The 20,683-nt window shown below is 42.8% G+C and overlaps 1 protein-coding gene across 1 annotated transcript in view; it reads right to left on the reverse strand.

Annotated features, from left to right (window-relative positions):
• LOC126418899 (aminopeptidase N) overlaps nucleotides 1-20,683 on the reverse strand; it is a 310,305-nt gene that overhangs the window by 83,299 nt on the left and 206,323 nt on the right. The window contains exon 9 of the mRNA XM_050085916.1: nucleotides 11,882-12,065. Coding sequence (XP_049941873.1) covers nucleotides 11,882-12,065 — 184 coding nt within the window. The remainder of the gene's footprint in view (nucleotides 1-11,881; nucleotides 12,066-20,683) is intronic.

Consider the following 20,683-nt stretch of genomic DNA (forward strand, 5'->3'; position numbering starts at 1 on the left):
ATAGATTTAATTGCTCGAAAGCAATCAGAGTAATTAATAGAAACCTACTTACTTCTGATCTGAAGGAAAGATACGAAATCGATTTTTGTCCGCTTTTCCACTGCCAAATAAAGAGAGAGAAATAGACAAATGGACTAGCAACTGACCAGCGCAAGCTGCTCTTCTGAAAAGAAAAGAAAAAAATGAAATAAAATAAAAATAGAGCAACATTTGACACGGATTTGAATTATTCTTGAAATTACGTACAGCAGATGAGGTGGCAATTGATTATTTTTAACTCAGAAACGTAAAATTTTGAAGCTGTACACCACTTCGTTCATCATTCAGACGCACACCAAATATTTCTCTAATCTACTTTATTTCTTGCTTTTAGACAAATCAATTCACAAAATATTATTAGAATGGTTCTAACATGAACGAAAACCTGGTCTGTGTATGTAAGCTATCTCACTGTTTATCCTACATGTGAAATGAATGCACATTACCGTACTCTCTTCGTTGTGATACTCGTATGACGTCAGCTATATAATCATACTTTAATCGGCGACCGGTGATTACGAGCCCATGTAATATTTTAAGTTATATCAACACGAGTGCACACGAGTGCCGGCCGGAGTGGCCGAGCGGTTCTAGGCGCTACAGTTTGGATGTCCTGCCTCGGGCATGGATGTGTGTGATGTCCTTAGGTTAGTCGGGTTTAAGTAGTTCTAAGTTCCAGGGGACTGATGATCTCAGAAGTTAAGTCCCATAGTGCTCAGAGCCATTTGAACCATTTTTTTCAACACGAGTAATATATTTGTGGCAGTACAGTACAGACCCTGAGTCTGGTCAAAAAAATTTGCAGGAGAACAATGCTGCCGTACTACCGCTGGTGACATGCAGATTTTCATGTTAGAAAGGGTAGGACACAAACAAACGTATGCAACCTACCTGAAGATTCTTTGAATATTTAACTGCGCATTAAACTGCGCTACAGTGTAAAACTTCACGGTCCAATTAAATTAATATGACCAACGCCTATGTTCGACGACAGTGTGCAACGTGCAACAACTACATATAGATGGCAGGTGGCAGCACTGGCAGCGGAGCGTACACCAAGCATGTTGGGGGAAGGCGGAAGATAGTTTAATTGTTGTCCTTGTGCGGGAAAGGACCGATTTATCTGACTTCCAAAGGGTATGATCACTGGCTTTCGGGCCAAGGGCGAAAGCATTTCGTAAACGGCAAAGTTTGTAAACTGTTCACGAGCCGCTGTGGTTAAAGTCTACCATACATGGCAAAATGATGCTATCCAAAACCGGCGCCATGGCAACTATGATGCACCACGGGTCATAGATGACAGGTGTGGAAGACGGCTGTGGAGGTGTGTACTGGCGAATAGACGTGCAACAGTTGAGCAACTGACGGTCCAAGTGAACCAACGACCGTTCAGCGAACGTTGCTGCGTATGGGCTCCCGCATCACGCGCATGGTTCGTACACCAATGCTGACTACTGTTCGTCGGCAACGAAGGCTGGAATTTCCCCGCAAATACCGCAAGCAGACGTATACTGAGTAGAGACAGATGGACTTTTCAGATGGTTCACGTTTATGGTCCATCGACCACATTGCATGTACAGCGTTAAACGTCTGAAAGCAATTAACCTACAACCAGGAAAGAGCGTTAAGGTCTGGGGAATGTTTGTATGGCATTACCTGGGTTATCTCCTCATTCTGGAAGACACAATGGATCAACATATGTTTGCATCTGTTCCTGGGGACCATTTCCATCCTTAAATCCAGTTTGTTATTTCTTGGCAGGACAATGCACCGTGTTACACAGCTCGCAGTGTACGTGTGTGGTTCAAAGAGCACCAGAATGAGTTTACCGTACTCTCCCGGCCACGAAACCCCAGGATTTTCAATCAGTTGAGAATCTGTGGGACCACCTATATCGGATTGATTGCACCATAGATTCTCACCCGACGGATCTAGCGCAGCTGGCCACGGCATTGGAGACGGCATGGCTCCACATCCCTATCCGTAACTTCCAGGACCTCACTGACTCTGTTCCTGCCTGCTCACGATGCAGAAGATGCAGGAGACTGGCTGTTTTCTTGCAAAAGAATCGTCCATGAATTTGCCTCAAGTGGTTTAGGAAACCACGCAAAACAGGGATTTAAATTGCAGCCATCCCGAATGCCAATCTAGCATGCTAGCCATTACGCTGCCTAGTCGGTAATGGTATTAGAAGAGAGTATCTTTAGAGGGAACATGTTTGCCTACAGAACTAAACTAAATTTCGCAAGGTGGTGTCTATCGACCAGTCTTCTCGCAGGCTGCTTCGTCATTTGAGAACACTTTAAATTGTCTTAGCTGGGAAAGTTAGTTCAAAAGTTGGAAGAAAGCAAGGCTATACAAGGAGTGGCTAAAAAAAAGGACTGATGCTGTCACAAAGTAAGTATACACCAAAGATTAACGACCAACAAATGGTTCAAATGGCTCTGAGCACTATGGGACTTAACATCTGAGGTCATCAGTCCCCTAGAACTACTTAAACCTAAGTAACCTAAGGACATCACACACAAACATGCCCGAGGCAGGATTAGAACCTGCGACCGTAGCCATCGCGCAGTTCCAGTCTGAAGCGCCTAGAACCGCAGAGCCACACCGGCCGGCTTTAACGACCAACAACTTTGAAGCGTGAAACCTTCTCACTCAAATGCGGCGTCTCTGGTACCTGTAGACAAATGAGTGTAGCCGTATCCTTCGTTTGTGTAAGAGGTGTCGTTTTGTTTTGCCGGAAAAATGATAAGTGTAATAATAAAACAATGTTTTGTTGTGAAGTTTCACATATAACTTAGAAAAACTGCTACTGACTTTACTAAAAGATGCGTATGGCGAAGACTGTTTATAATGCACGCGAGTTTTTGAGTGGTAAATGCTTTTACAAGTTGGCCGTAAAGACGATGAAGATTACTCACGCCGGGGATGCCCTTCAACTTCAAAAACGGATGAAAACATCGAAAAAGTAAGAAATATGATTGTCGATTCAGTATTAGATCGATTGTTGAAACTGTGGGAATTGAAAAATAATGCCTAAGTACAATTTTACACAATCAATTCAACGTGAGAAAAGTGTGCGCGAAACTGGTGCCGAAATTTCTCACCATCGAACTAAAGGAAGATTGTGAAAATGTTTGTATTGACACTGAATACTACTGAAAATGATCCTCATTCCTTGGAAGCAGTGATAGCTCTAACCTTGGTATTTCAATTATGATCCAGAACCTAAGCGTCAATCCATGCACTGGAAGGACTCAACTTTACCGAGAGCGCAAAAAGCTCGAATATACTAATCAACATTCAAAGCGATGTTGATTTTTATTTTTTTAAATTTTTTTTAGTAGTCACGAAATTGTATATCTTCACTGGGTCCCTGAAGGTCAAACTATTAATTAGCGATACTCCCAGCATAAACGACAACGCACCGGCTCATACTGCATAGTCTGCAAGAGGTTTCTAGCGCAGTACAGCATTCTAGTGCTGGACCAACCATCTTATTCGCCTGAGCTAGCAGCATGCCACCTTTATCTACATTGCGCAACAAAATTAATGGATAACTTTTTCGAAAGCCCATCATTGTCTCCCATTGCGACGCATAAGTTTGAAGTTTGGCGCAAAGGTGACTACAAACTTCCTCTGTAATGATGAAAAAGCATGGCGACCTGCGACGTCACTCTTGGGCCCAGCGACGCTTCAGGCAGCAACGTGTCGAAAAAAAAAGGGTGACTATTCAGAAGATCAGGAGAGCTTCAGGATGGATTAATGATCTCACATTGGCACCTGAGGGTTAAGTAACATCTTTAACACACCTTTAGCTACGGTTTCCCTACCTTCAGGTGCTAGAGCAGCCGCGAAACTAAAGTGATGTCTATGTTTGCCACTGGTACATTTTTAAGGTGCTCAACAAAGAAGCGTGGATGCTACAGAGGGTGTTGCCGAACGGGGTTCTTAGAGGGATCCGTCGCTGTTTCTTTTCACCCATGTTGTTGTTCTGGTCTTCTGTCCAGAGATTGGTTTGATGCAGCTTTCCATGCTACACTATCCTGTGCAAGCTTCTTCATCTCCCAATACCTACTGCAACCTACATTCTTCTGAATCTGTTTAGTGTATACATCTCTTGGTCTCCCTCTACGATTTTTACCCTCCACGCTGCCCTCCAATACTAAATTGGTGATCCCTAGATGCCTCAGAATATGTCCTACCAACCGATCAAGTTGTCAAGTTGAGCCACAAATTTCTCTTCTCTCCAGTTCTGTTCAATATCTCCTCATTAGTTATGTGATCTACCCATCTAATCTTCAGCATTCTCCTATAGGACCACTTTTCGAAAGCTTCTATTGTCTTCTTCTCTAAACTATTTATCGTCCACGTTTCACTTCCATACATGGCTACACACCATACAAATACTTTCAGAAACGACTTCCTGACACTTAAATCTATACTCTATGTTAACAAAACTCTCTTCTTCAGAAACGCTTTCCTTGCCATTGTCAGTCTACATTTTATATCCTCTCTACTTCGACCATCATCAGTTATTTTGCTCCCCAAATAGTAAAACTCCTTTACTACTTTAAGCGTCTCATTTCCTAATCTAATTCCCTCGTATCACCCGATTTAATTCGACTATATTCCATTATCCTCGTTTTGCTTTTGTTGACGTTCATCTTATATCCTCCTTTCAAGATCATTCCGTTCAACTGCTCTTCTGTGTCCTTTGGTGTGTCTGACAGAATTACGATGTCATCGGCGAACCTCAAAGTTTTTATTTCCTCTCTATGGATTTTAATTCCCACTCCGAATTTTTCTTTTGTTTCCTTTACTGCTTGGTCAAAATACAGATTAAATAACATCCCTCCTTTATGAGTCAATGCTACCCTTTCATGCCCCTCGACTCCTATAACGGCCATCTGGTTTCTGTACAAATTGTAAATAGCCTCTCGTTCCCTGTATTTGACCCCTGCAATCTTAAGAATTTGAAAGAGAGTATTCCAGTTACATTCTCAAAAGCTTTCTCTAAGTCTACAAAGATAGAAACGTAGGTTTGCCTTTCCTTAATCTATTTCCTAAGATAAGTCGTAGGGTCAGTACTGCCTCACGTGTTCCAATATTTCTACGGATTCCAAACTGATCTTCCCCGAGGTCGGCTTCTACCAGTTTTTCCATTCGTCTGTATAGAATTCGTGTTAGTATTTTGCAGCCGTGGCTTATTAAATTGATAGTTCGGTAATTTTCACATCTGTCAACACCTGCTTTCTTTGGGATTTGAATTATTATGTTCTTCTTGAAGTCTGAGGGTATTTCGCCTGTCTCATACATCTTGCTCACCAGATGGTAGAGTTTTGTCAGGGGTGGCTCACCCAAGGCTATTATTAGTTCTAACGGGATGTTGTCTACTCCCGGGGCCTTGTTTCGACTTAGGTCTTTCAGTGCTCTGTCAAAATCTTCACGTAGTATCATATTTCCCTTTTAATATTCATCTACATCCTCTTCCATTTCCATAATATTGCCCTCAAGAACATCGCCCTTGTATAGACCCTCTATATACTCCTTCCAACTTTCTGCTTTCCCTTCTTTACTTAGAACTGGGTTTCCATCTGAGCTCTTGATATTCATGCAAGTGGTTCTCTTTTCTCCAAAGGTCTCTTTAAGTTTACTTTAGGCAGTATCTGTCTTACCCCTAGTGATATACTCCTCTACATCCTTACATTTGTCCTGTAGCCATCCCTGCTTAGCCATTTTGCAACCGGCTGGAGTGGCCGAGCGGTTCTAGGCGCTTCAGTCTGGCATCGCGTGACCACTACGGTCGCAAGTTCGAATCGTGCCTCGGGCATGGGTGAGTGTGCTGTCCTTAGTTTAGTTAGGTTTAAGTAGTTCTAAGTTCTACGGGACTGATGACCTCAGCTGTTAAGTCCCATACTGCTCAGAGCCATTTGAACAATTTGAACCATTTTGCACTTCCTGTCGACCATACTGCTCAGAGCCATTTGAACCATTTTGCACTTCCTGTCGATCTCATTTTTGCGACGTTTGTATTCCTTTTTGCCTGCTTCATTTATTGCATTTTTGTATTTTCTCCTTTCATCAATTAAATTCAATATCTATTTTGTTACCCAAGGATTTCTATTAGTTCTTGTCTTTTTACCTACTTGATCCTCTGCTGCCTTCGGTATTTCATCTCTGAAAGCTACACATTCTTCTTCTACTGTATTTCCTTCTCCCATTCTTGTCAATCGTTCCCTAATGCTCTCCCTGTTCCTGTCAGTTTATCCAGGTCCCATCTCCTTAAATTCCCACCTTTATTCACGCATATGATATGATAATGTCGCACCCAGCCCCCTCTCCCCACTCCACTCGCTCCCTCACAGTGATCACGCCACAGGAGAGCGAGAAACAGAACAGCTGAGAAAGTATAAAACGCCTTCACTGCTTCAGAATATGCTCAGATTTCGTTGATGGGTTTTGAAAGGTCCCTAGTGGTTCCACCCCGCACATCAGATTAAAAACTTGCGGTCGTATTAAACTTTAATCGGGTCAGATCAGATTTAGTGAGGTTGCAGCCCCACAATGTCCTTAGAGTAGGCTTGAAACGTCCAAGGAGTGGCAGCAGTGTCGAACCCTGTCCAGAACGTCATCCTGTTACTCATCACATTGCAAACCGTCGTTTTCGACGCCGAAATGCGTGGGAATCAACGCCCCACCACCTGGGGTCCTTTAGTGTCTGTGAAATGTTACTTTCGGCCACCCATAAGAAAACTGGGTGATTTCGACGCTGGGTGCTGCGGTTCTGGTCTGCATTGCATAGGCGGCAGAAGAAGGGGTGAAATGTGGGTAAGAGTGGCTGTGAAGACCTTTCCATAGCGCGAGACGCCCACACTGGCGTTGGGAAGAATTGTTGTGAAATTTGGCGCCAGTGTAACGTCATTAAATCAAGCTCTCGTGAACTTCTGAGCTGTGGTTTTTTTCCCCATGTGTCGACACCTTACTGTCAGCACCATTACAGAGGAACTTTGTAGGTACGTTTCAGCCAAATTTCAAACTTAAGCATCGGAACAGAAGAAAATTAGGGGATTTCGAAGAAACGATCCTTTAACATTGTTGCGCAGTGTATTTCCCAAGGTGAATCTGCATTAAAAGAAAGAAGATTTCAATCCGTTGAAGTAGTGAAAGAAAAAGCGGCATGCATTATCAAGAAGCTTACAGAGGAAGACCTTCAGCACTATTTCCACCAATCAAAAATTCGCATGGAGATTTGTAGGGATAGAAGAGGGGAATATATTGAGAGTGACAATAGATAAATAGGTACGTTTCTGAAATAAAATATTTTACGGCAATAGTCCCGTTATTTATAGTCACATCTCGTATAACCTACAACAGGACCATGCCTAGTAAAGCAGTACGCTATTCAAACCAACCTTCGAGTTTAGGACAGGTTTACCTTTATGAAGAAGTATTTGGTTTGCGTACAGTTCTCCCGTTATACCAGATGTTTCGCAGCACTGATGCCACTTACATCCCTAATAATTATTTAAATTTCCTCGCGATTCAGGGTACGTCCCCTATCGGGTCCTTCAACAAAGGAAAAAATTTGTGGTAGCATCTGAAATCGAACTCCGGTCCTTCGTGAGGCAGTAAGACAGGATGAACACTCAGGTACAGGGGCACACGGCATCCTGGAGAGCGTGTCATTTGTTTATATCCGGAAAAAGCAGGTCCATTCTTTCTGATAGGGATTTCGATCTTTTATCTTCAGAGGCTACAAAAACGAGGCACGGCCTGCTAGTATGCCATACTCTTATCAAAAGATGATGACTCATATTACCTTTCTTTCGAGAAAAGCTTTACGTTACGCAGATATTGGGTTAGTGTGTGTGTGTGTGTGTGTGTGTGTGTGTGTGTGTGTGTGTGCGGCTGCAAGATTAGGACGCTACCCTGGAACTACAGAGGAGACCTGTGTCATAGTTATTACTGTGCGATAACGCAGGACAGCTAGCAGATGTAAAATGGATTGGGACCACCCTCGATGTAATCGTCAGTGATTCGTGATTAAATAACAACTAGTAATTCATGTGCAAGTGTGGCCGGAGTTTTTATTTCTCAATGACCACAAAATTGTGCGTCGCTCGCATATCGAACATTTGACCTCCCATCGGCATCTGAGTTGTTAATGGCGTTTAGCGTAAAATATCTACATGCATACGGATGAGCGTGGTCTTGTGCTTAAATTGACGGGAAAAGAAAGCGTTACGCATGAAGCACCAGTCGGATACTTATCAAACGTTGTGAAGTTCATCACATAACGGGAATTAAACGGTTGAACATACATTTCATTCAGCACTGAAGTCCATCGATAATGGTAGCATGAGGCGTGATCTCACGGTCACGAATACATTCTTCTATTCGTTGTGGCATGGAAGAACACAGCTTCAAACGACACTTTGAGGAATTTCTTCCCATTCTTGAAACACATGCTGCGTCAGTTCGTGAACTGCAGCTGGAGGCTGGTATCAAAGTATACGTCCTCCCCCAATATCCTTGAGATGCTCTGTGGACGATAAATTGTTGGGTCTGACGACCCGGTCAGGAATCCGTACTTTCCTCGAGGTGTTTGTGATGTGAACTGCGGTGTGGAACAACGCATTATCCTGCTGAAATATGCCCAGTGATATGACAACAGGGTTAATCAGGGTTGTCACATACCGACGAACAATCAAAATCCCTTCAAGTATTACCAAATAAGTTATGTTGTCATATCCAATATCTCACCACACCATGATTCCAGGAGTCGAAGATGTATGGGTCTCGAGAAACGCTGCTTCAAAAAAATGGTTCAAATGGGTCTGAGCACTATGGGACTTAACATCTATGGTCATCAGTCCCCTAGAACTTAGAACTACTTAAACCTAACTAACCTAAGGACAGCACACAACACCCAGCCATCACGAGGCAGAGAAAATCCCTGACCCCGCCGGGAATCGAACCCGGGAACCCGGGCGTGGGAAGCGAGAACGCTACCGCACGACCACGAGATGCGGGCAAACGCTGCTTCCTTTGATCTTTCACCAGATCGTCAACGAACACAGTGACACTGATTTATCGTCACTAATACAAGCGAAACCCATCGTTGAAAATCGCAGAATTGTAGTCAGTGACTCAGTTGGCTCTGGCTCCACACAATGCAACTCTCTGTTGTCTATAGCACAGCGTTAGCTGTAAATGGTAGTGGCAATTCCACTACTCAGTCCAATATTCTGTGATCCGCTTCCCACGCCTCGTGGTGAGATGCTGCATGTAGCATCTGGTCGTATTTCAGCTGCTGTCATCAGTTTTTTCATCAGAGCCAAGCGAACACCCCTATGACCTTCTCCTGCCATAGTGCTTCTCGAAGGAGTCTTCTTACTACACTTTTGTCCAGAGTACATCGCACCACCACAGCCAACTGTGTGCGCGATCTGTCTTTACAATGCTTCCATGTTCCTCATACCAAGAATTTGATCTTTCTCAAAGTCCGAAAGGATAATGGAAGAACCCGAACTGCGGTTCACTCCGTAAATGCTTTGGCAACCCTATAGCAGGCCTGGGACGCGAAGGCAAGCCGCATACTTTCATCCCAGCCTCCAGGCGGAAATCCGCATGAACTGACAAAGCGAACTGTCGGCATAATGCTGCCATATTCCTCCCAACTATTATTCGAACTTTCTCAAAGCCCGAAATACGGTGGCAAGTTGCATGTGCACCTCCTCTTGAAATTCTATGTTCCGATCTTTTCTTGAAGTTCCAGTTACGTTAGACAACAGTAGCCACCATGTACTCACACCATTTTTCATAAATCAACACAGTGTAGCCTGTCAATAGTTGCAGAGAGTGGTAATACGGGGGTTGTCCAGAAAGTAAGTTCCGATCAGTCGCGAAATGGACACCACAGTGAAAACCCGATGAAGCTTTCCACAGATGTGTTGGATAGTGTCTCTAGTATGACCGTCGATCGCATCAAGGCGCTCTTTTCAGTTGTGAGCGCACTGTGAGCGAGTAACAGTGCCTAGAACAACGATGTCTTCCGCGAAGTAGGGTGGCCCGCTGAGAGGCTTCGCCTTAATGAATGCAGCCCACCTAACACAACTGCCACGCACTTCCTTCTTCATGGCAATTTTCGCCGCACTCTGCAGGGGCAGTGAAGACGCTCCTGCAGCCTTTTCGATGGGAAGTGTTCAATCACCCACAACACAGCCCTAATTGGCTCGTCCTGAGTATCATCTCTGTTCACATGAAACGCTGGATACGAAGACAACACTTGGGCGCAGGCTACGCGCTATAGACCAGCGTAGAGAATTATTGGAAAACACAGGCTGCTGCCTTCTATGACGAAGGTGTTGGAAATTTAGTATAACGCTCCGACAAATGTCTAAGTCGGAGCGGCGACTGTGTAGAAAAGTATCTGGAAAGCGAAGCTAACTCTTGCAAATAAAATGTTTCTGATTTTCGTTCTGGTTTACATTTAGCGACCGATCAGAAGTTACTTTCTGGTCAACCCTCGTATGTGACCATTCTTGTCCACATTCTAATATGATGACAAAAAGCCGCATACCCACCATTCTTTACATTTAACAGTCGATATTTACGAACCGCTTTTCACTGGTTTTACAGATATAAATTTCATCTAGTTTTCTTTTTTCCGCAAGAACCTTATGAATCCGAAAAAAGTTTGCTTGTATTTACACGTACCAAGTTGAGTCTAATGGAACAATTTATACAGCGTTACCTAAAGTTCGAGTAGAGAGGGAAGACTGGTTATCATTCAAGGAGGTTGCTACTAAGTTCTTAGGCAATAATAAGCTAAACATGATATTTCTGTTGCCTCAACACACTGGAAAAGTTCAAGAGTTTCACAGTTTGATGATGAGTGATGAGCTTTAAGATTCACTTCATGTACATCTATCTTGAGTTTTTCCCTGAAACGTTGGCTGATGTCAGTCTTTCGTGAAAACGTCAAGTGATAGAAAGCCGGTATCGTAGCTGCTGAAATATCAGTCACTTCACAGTGACGTAAAACAAGCAAGTCATTGTAGAAAAAGCTATATTAGACGATACATGGAGAAAGGTAAGGGACACGTAAGTAAATGGATACGTAAGTAAATGGATACAAATTTTCTATGTAATAAATAGTGGTTCATGTTTGTACTTAAATAAAACCTTTGATCACATTGAAAAATGGGATTGCATTCATTACAATTTCATGTATTTTGTGACTTTTCTAGTTTATTCCGAAATCACATTATGACAAAATTGTACTTCATAGAGAAAAGCGGTGAACAGTGATGTCAAAAATGGATTCAGTTAAAAAAAAAGAACACTTAAGATTAAGTTATTATTGTACCAACATTTTAAGATGGCCGTTTTGGGTGGGTGGGGGCACTGAATTGTGGTTGCTTTAGATGCTGGTATTGGTTGGGTCTAACTAGTTTACAGCACTGTAAAATATAGCAATTAATTGCAGTAGGTAATGCTTTGAATACTCAACTTTGCTTAGTGTTGTGCGTCGATCATTGTTTTCTTTTCTTATTTTGAAACGAATGAGAGACTTCTCCATATCTGTCACAGGGTTCAAGTACGGCTCCCATTATAATTCTGCTCTCGGAGAAGGACAAATCCAGAGTGCGGGCTATCAGCCCTGAGAGAGTGGGGTGGGACTTGTTCCTTCACAGCTCCTTTGATCCAGCAGCTAAGTTTACGTGTGCTTACACTTCCGAGCTATTGCCACATTGAAGTGCTTGTACTACGTTTAACAAAAAGTAAGCAAAGAAATATATTTTCGTTGGCCTGTGTCGGTGGTGATACATACTTGTGTGAGCGTGGCGCCGCCGGTGACGTAGTCCCTGGTGACGGTGACCACGGGGAAGCCGGTCTGCAGCGTCCACGTGTCCATCACCTGGCGCACCGTCATGTCACGTGGCAGCGAGCCAGACTCGTGCGCCTGCTCCGTCAGCGCAGCCCACAGGTCGTTCTGCGTCGAGCTCTGGTACTTCCTGCAACGCAGCCGCAGTAAGTGCCAAAGTAGTGACCGAATCACTGTGTAGCGTAGCGACAGTGCTGTAGTATTGTGTAAATGTCTCCCAATTATGCTAAATGCGTTTCGTGGGGTGATGCAATGCTGCACAAGACCTTAAGTCTGGACAGAAGGTAAATGTGGCATCCCCATGATGTGAAGCTTCCAGCCTGGCAGTTTGGTGATGTTGCACGGGAACAACGTCCTCGCTAGCTATTCGCTGAATGTAGCTGAAACATAAAAAAATCCAGGTCCCTGTCTGGCCGAACAGTTTGACGCCAGGAACGGCTGTCACTGCTCGGGCATAATGGCTTAATTACCGTTGGTTAAAATCATAATCATATGACTACAGAAACGGTCGTGAGATGCTACAAGTCGTAATTATTGAATTGGGTGCGAATGTGAATATTACACTAATGGTCATTAAAATTGCTACACCACGAAGATGATGTGCTACAGACGCGAAATTTAACCGACGGGAAGAAGATGCTGTGATATGCAAATGATTAGCTTTTCAGAGCATTCACACAAGGTTGGCGTCGTTGGTGACACCTTCAACGTGCTGACATGAGGAAAGTTTCCAACCGATTTCCCATACACAAACAGCAGTTGACCGGCGTTGCCAGGTGAAACGTTGTTGTGATGCCTCGTGTAAGGAGGAGAAATGCGTACCATCACGTTTCCGACTTTGATAAAGGTCGGATTATAGCCTATCGCGATTGCGGTTTATCGTATCGCGACATTGCTGCTCGCGTTGGTCGACATCCAATGACTGTTAGCGGCATATGGAATCAGTGGGTTCAAGAGGGTAATACGGAACGCCGTGCTGGATCCGAACGGCCTCGTATCACTAGCAGTCGAGATGAGAGGCATCTTATCCGCATGGCTGTAACGGATCGTGTAGCCACGTCTCGATCCCTGAGTCAACAGATGAGGACATTTGCAAGACAACAACCATCTGCACGAACAGTTCGACGACGTTTGCAGCAGCATGGACTATCAGCTCGGAGACCATGGGTGCGGTTACCCTCGATGCTGTATGACGGACAGGAGCGCCTGCGGTTACGCTTCACGCTGCATTACAGACAGGTTCTGTTTAGAACATCATTATGGTCGCATTCGCGTTTGGTGACATCGCGGTGAACGCACATTGGAAGCGTGTATTCGTCATCGCCGTACTGGCGTATCACCCGGCGTGATGGAATGGGATGCCATTGGTTGCACGTCTCGGTCACCTCTTGTTCGCATTGACGGCACTTTGAACAGTGGACGCTACATTTCAGATGTGGTACGACCCGTGGCTCTACCCTTCATTCGATCCCTGCGAAACCCTACATTTCAGCAGGATAATACACGACCGCATGTTGCAGGTCTGTACGGGCCTTTCTGGATACAGAAAATGTTCGATTGCTGCCCTGGCCAGCACATTCTCCAGATCTCTCACCAACTGAAAACGTCTGGTCAATGGTGGCCGAGCAACTGGCTCGTCACAATACGTTATCTTGTCGAAGCTCCGTGGGCAGCTGTATCTGTACACGCCATCCAAGCTCTGTTTAACTCAATGCCCAGGCGTATCAAGGCCGTTATTACGGCCTGATTTCTCAGGATCTATGCACGCAAATTGCGTGAAAATGTGATCACATATCAGTTCGAGTATAATATATCTGTTCAATGAATACCCGTTTATCATCTGCATTTCTCCTTGGTGTAGCAGTTTTAATGGCCAGCAATGTATAACGTGTTATTATGCGCCAATTGATTGAAGGTTGTGTGACATCAGTGACTATAAAATTGTTTTGATCTTGTGCTGCGGCAGGAATTGAAAACAACTTTTAAAGCTGGCATCCCTAAAATTTACCTGAGGTGGTCATTCTGAAGTCAAGTTCCTCGCTATTCCACGACTTTCACATAATAGTACTCCGACATCTCAAGACTCAATCAGTAAATCTACGAACTGGTAGTATCAGCTGCTGCGAAAGGGACATCCAGGTAGGAGACCTCTGTAGATACAGGCGAGGTGCAACGAATTTGCTCATATCCAAACACAACTCTCACGTGTATGGTCGGTTTAGTGCAAACAGACGCGGGGCAACATACTTACCAGCGTAAGGGGAGTTTATATTCCTTTATTTTCTTCTTATTTCAATGTTATGGTTAATAATGTTGATTCAATTTTTGTTAATAATAGAAGTAACTAAAGGTTTCATTTAAGTTTAATGATAAAAATCGTGCCACCCATATGATAACATGATGAAACTATGTTTTTATGAACTGATTTCTTTATTAAATACAAGACAGTAAAGTGCAGAGACACTGGAACTGCATAGCCATACCTGAAAATATTACGTGTAGGAGGTGGTACGGCACTACAGTGCGGCAAGGCCGGAAATGAGAAAAAGTATCTAGTGCGCCGGAAATCAGTTTGTAACAAGAAAGTTACAGAAGGTTCTTAGCCTATGTATAACTTCTGTGGCATGAAACGCACGCGATGCGATTCCTTTGGAGGCCTACTGTGCAACAACGCGAGATACTGGCAGCATCGTGAAAGTAGTTCTAGTAACTTGAGGCTACAGTAGATTATGACTAAGGTAGAAAAGGGGCTTGCCTTCGCATTAGCGCGCCGTGCACCAGGACTTAGTACGAGTATTCGACTCCCGTAGCAGAGGAGCGTGCACATGAACGCTCAACAAAAATAGTATCCTCCGAGCTAAAAAGTACTTTCGTGAGTACTAATACATTTCAAATACTGCGTCGACGTTCGCGCAGAAACACGTTAGTTAACGCATCGTTTAGGCAATGACTTTCGACTGTGTTAAAAAGTACAATTTTGATTGTGAAAATACTGACATCGATGTCTAGTAGAATCATGGAACATATTTTGTGTTCAGACATAATGACCTTTCTAGTCTCTGAGAAGCTCTTCTGCACAAACCAGTACGGTTTTAGGAAACATCGGTCACGCGAGACACATGTGATTATATTGTACATAACAAATTAACCATAGTCTTAACTTCTAAACACTATACATTTTGTAACGACAGCTTGTAACACAATTTCGTTGACCGCCCACTGATGCAGAAATGTTACAAAGAAAATTTCACAATTACATTTAATTAATTGCGACATGAAAGTCTAAATTTCGGAATATACAAAGAATAGTACACACTATGTTGTATTAAAATATTATAATGATCTGACGTTGGGTCATTACGTTCGTAGTCAATGGAATGTAAATGAGAAGATGTGACTTCATTAGGGAAAAAGTACAGAGTCAAGCGCAGCCCTGCCTTCAGGGCTTCGGCGCACTGGGCTAAAATGCTTCACAAAATTTTAATATCCAAATTATAAACTCGCTACAGGATGCTACATTGAATATTTTAAGGTAAGAAACCAGTGGTCGGAAAACAATATTTCAGATGCTAAGAGGTTTTGAGCAATGTGTGGAAGACACATATTTGTAAATAGCTTGTTTTATGACGAACAAGGCTTGACGCATGCGTACTTGCGGCGCAACATTAAGAAACAATACACAATTCGTAATTCTATGCTAGTATTGGGTTACCCAGTGTAGCACTATAGCGTTGAACTTCCTATAGTTTGTACTCTTCACAGACGAGGAATCAGTCGGTCGTAATGGAGTTATCCACAAGAAGATCTGATTTAAGCAGAAGACGCACCATCCCACTTCGATATTAATGCCCACAAACACCTGACATGCAGGTACCCTCAGTACTTGTCCAATAGCTAGCGCGGCCACCGGATGTCACTCTCTTTGATATTTACTATGGGCTCATACGAAGTGGTTGGGGTTTGAAACCTTTGTAGAAATTGAAGAGAACTTAAGGGTAATGTAACAGCTTCCTGTTCAAAATGTTCAAATGTGTGTGAAATCTTATGGGACTTAACTTCTAAGGTCATCAGTCCCTAAGCTTACACACTACTTAACCTAAATTATCCTAAAGACGCACCCATGCCCAAGGGAGGACTCGAACCTCCGCCGGGACCAGCCGCACAGTCCATGACTGCATCGCCGCAGACCGCTCGTCTAATCCCGCGCGGCAATAGCTGCCTGTCTCATTGTACAACACATTGTTTATTAGAGCTAGTGTGGCGAAATAACGTGTGAGCAAAAGAAAACTGATGTTTCATGCACCTTGAGATAGGCAACACAGCTTACATCATCCGTCCCATGCAACTGATGTAAGCTGCGTTGCCTACCTTACGTTGCATGAAACATCTTCCGGGTCAGTTTTCTCTTGCTCACACTGTATAATTACTGTACTGAGGATGGTGCTCGTCGCTTCAAACAGTTTTTATGAACTAAAGTAACTGTAGTACGATTAAAAGTGTTCACTAAATATTAATATGCGACCATTTACTTCTTGTCTCAAAACATTAAGTTTGGAGCCAAAAGGTACAGACACAATAAAAATTAATGTGTCTGTTACGAACGAGAGCGATCACAGTAAAATACTTCATTATAGTAATTGAATCTGAATCTAGAGTTACTCGGCGTCAGAACACTTGTCCCGACGTGGCTACGAAGTAGAAATATCGATGTATTTTGTAATTAAGTATGTTGCGTTTTATTTTAATTGTTAGAGCAGTGTAACACGTCAGGGTTTATGGGACAGAACGCCGTAATAAATTTGGCGCAACATATCTTGGATTTATTTCAACGATAAACTAGTTTATATCCGCGTCCACATCGTGTTGCCAGACTGTTGTGAAAGGTATTGCTGTGCTCCACCTGCGGAACTTTTTTAAGTAACACAAGCCTAGGGAGCAGTCTGCTCTGAGATTAGGTCAGATTCCATGATTTTTGTGTGAGGAAGGTTTCACGGTATTATTCTGATCGTAAGCACACCTTTACGGAGTAAGTTGATAGTGAAAAACTTTCATTCAAGACTTTCTGTGGGGTGTCGAGGACGTTACGGCAACTAGCCACTGTTAATTACTCTCTTTGTCAGAAACTTTTCTAATATCTGTTCAGTCTGTACGCTACGACCTTCGCAAGAAACTTTAATCACTGCGAAAAATCACCGACATCTCATCGTGAACACAATATAAAGGACATAAAGGAAAAGTGCTAAATGAAATGAAATGATGGTATGGCATGGCTGGGAGACTCGACTGGGATAGCTCTGCCACGTAGTGCGAGTCTTTCAATCTGACGTCACTTAGGCGACTTCTGTTGGAATAGAATTTAAATCATCTGGTGGTTCAGGAACTGGGAAATCTACACCATGCCCTACTGGTCGGATGGCGGACAGAAGGTTAGGGTAGCTTATTACCATCTTGTTTTTCGAATTATGACAAGCAATATCACCACTGCAAAACTAGCAATCATAGGAATGATTTCTTGGCCCCATCCATACCATAGGAACAGCAAATCTAAAGCCTTTTTTCTCCTTTTTGGACCATTTTCTCAGATCTTCTACTCACACATAACATGCCTTACCCGGCGCCCAACTTTAGATCCAAAGACTGATAGATAAACCTTTTTCACAAAGTCTGTAATGTTTCTCTGGTGTTTTTAATCATAAATTCACCACAAATATAACAAAAACTGTCAGCAGAGGTTTTACAACCACGATTAGACATTGTACTGATCGCATGTACAGGAAACGGGAAAGTGAGGTTAGGTTGACAGTAAGCAAAACACCATCTGCTAACACAAAAATAGAATCGACCTGTTTTTGTCAGCAAATGTTTTTAGCAGTGCTACCAACGTCATACACATTCATTACACCTCCTTTTTAAATTATCTTAATTATATAAAAACTATTAAATTCTTTAAAAATCGCTTAATTTAATAAATTTAACTGTAAAATGTGAAGAAATGGTGGGTGATACAGTTTTTTTAAGTATCATATTTGGATTTCCCACCCTAAAACACATAAGAATAAGGTTTTTTCTGGAAAAAAGTTGTTCCATCGTTGGCCTGTGTCATCAGTAAGTGATTCATGGTTTTACTTTCAAAAGGAAATCATCTGCATTGTGAAAAGCTCTCGTTCAACTGAGGTAGTGTTCAGTCTCTAGTGTCGATGGGTCATTCTGAACGTTCAACTTTGTTTTCCTTTAATAAAATTAACTCTGTAGTTCATAATTTTACCACACAGGGCATCAATGCGTAGCTTCTCCTTTAGACGGAAACACCTAATTTATGTGCAGAAAATATTCAGATCGTGTGCTGTGATTTCTTAGTATACGTGCGATATCAACTTCTCCAGTAAATAAAAATATCATGAAGTCTTCTTTTTTTTGTGCCCTTGCCTCGCATTGGCGCAGGGTCGGCATTCTTGTTGAGGGATGTAAGGTGTGGTCGGATGCCCATCCTGTCGCCACTCCATTATCCCTCTGGACGTAATATGTGCACCCCAACTGTCTGTGATAGTGTTACTCAGTGTAAGCGAGAGGAAGTTTTCTAATATTTGCGATGCTGCAGAAACTACAACATCCGGCATTTGAGAAACAGACTAACATATATGTCTTGGAGGCCAAAATAGACCCGTGCACATTGAGCATTGACGTCCGTTTACTAGGGATAAAACGGCATCATGGCATTCTCCATAATGAAACTATTGACCGCCCCATAAGAGGAGCATTACAGAAGAATCGTTCCGCCCAACACCAAACCCTTCTACGGATTTCAACTCTGCATTCAGGAAAGCTATTTCTCACGACAAGAATTATGAATGGCACATATCCCAGCATTAGAAGGGCGGCTACCTGGCGGCCATAAAACCTAACGTCTCTTCTTGGCCATGGTTCAGCTCGGTGAAGCTTAGTGGAAGTCATGTGACTTCTCTCATTCGAATGAGGCTGGGAAGCGGGCGTTATCCCGCCCACCAACACAGTTGACAATCATCGCTTCTAGACACTGTTATCAGGAGACAACGGCTTGTACTTCACATTCTTAGCGTTGTTTTATTGTGAAAACTGTACTAATGTCAACTAAGCACTGTTGTAACTACTGCTGGCTCTATGATGCTGGTCTTTAAGCGTTTTTGTTTTACGTTAAGAACTTATGTTTTTACAGCTAACTCCTTTTTATTGTTCTGATGTGGTGATTTCGATTATGGTAACATAGCATTTTTGTAACCACTGTTGGCTGCATGTTCTTTGCTGCCCAATTCCAAAAATAAATAAAAATAAAATGATGTTTGCAAATCGTGTAACTGAGGCGGGAGTTGGATACTAGTCCGGTATTCACATAGTCGTAGGTGGGAAACCGCCTGAAAACCACATCAAGGCTGACCGGCACACCAAATCTCATCGTTAATCTGCTGTGATGATTTGACCTGAATGCGCTCTTTAACGCGCACGGCTGTCCAGGCAGATAACAAAAATATTATGAAGTATGGCGTGCTATTAAAGAGATGCTACACGTTCCGCGTTGCCTACGCAGGTTTAGCTCTTGTAAGGCAAGTCGGCGGTCAGACTTTTTGCATTAATTTGATTCGTGTTCTCGCAACTCAAAAAACTATTTCATATTTTCAGACGATTTCCATGGCTGGCAGTTGAAGTGTCATGGTCTGTCCACACAGCATCCGGACTCATTTGGAACTTCCTGGCAAATTCAAAAAGTGTGCTGGACTGGAACCCGAACCCGGGGGCTTACTTTCCACAGTGAGGACGGGGTTGTGAGTCGAGTGACAATCGTCGAGAAGAAATGAGATTCGGGCTAACGAACCGTCGATGGCAACGTCTTCAAAGGTGGAATACAAACTTAGAATGGACAAGGAAGGTAAAAAAAAATAGTCGTGTATTTTTCAAAGTAATGATCCTGAAATTCTCCTCACGCCATTTAATGAAACCATGGGAAAACTAAGACTTGTCGGCCGGATTGGGAATTGAACCCTGCTCCATTACATTGCGAGTCCACTGTCTTAAGTACTATACCACTTCGCTTTGTCGCCAGTTGCACTTAAGAAATACTGACAAAACTCATCTTTCACAGTTAATAGCAGCGACAGTAATGACAACAGTAACAGGTAGAAATTTGTATTATCGGTTATTCTGTTTGCTGATATACCTTTTTCTGATCATATATTGTAACAGACACTATACCATATGCCATGAATCTACCCCAGCATGACTGAACATTAATTGTTAATAATGTTTGTGTGTAACACTTTCTGTTAAAAAAAATCCTGGTGGATTGTGGTCTTTGACCGAAGATGATTGCACAACAAAGAAGAAATTAAACAGTAGCTTGAGGTGTTACATGACGCCACTTTTACAATTGATATAAGCTGTGGAACACAATCTGCAAAAATATGCTAAGTTATCGGTGAATGTAGTTCAGACGAAACTCTTTCATTAGTACTTCGTTACATAAGAATGATTTTGTACTGATCACGAGAACATCGTAGTTTTATGAAAGGTGAGATTGATTTTAAAAGTCTACTGTAGTCAGAGTAGGACTCTTACCACTAACCGTTTACGCTACAGCGTACCACTTGTATGAATTACAAAACAAACCTGCCAATGTTATGATTTCTATTTCTCGTTGTATTTGAGCGACCTATTTTAGAAGTATGTTACTTGCTAGAACGTCCACTTTATATTTCTGATGAGATGGTAATACCTAAC

The sequence above is a fragment of the Schistocerca serialis genome, chromosome 9, assembly GCF_023864345.2.
Source record: "Schistocerca serialis cubense isolate TAMUIC-IGC-003099 chromosome 9, iqSchSeri2.2, whole genome shotgun sequence".
NCBI lineage: Eukaryota > Metazoa > Arthropoda > Insecta > Orthoptera > Acrididae > Schistocerca > Schistocerca serialis.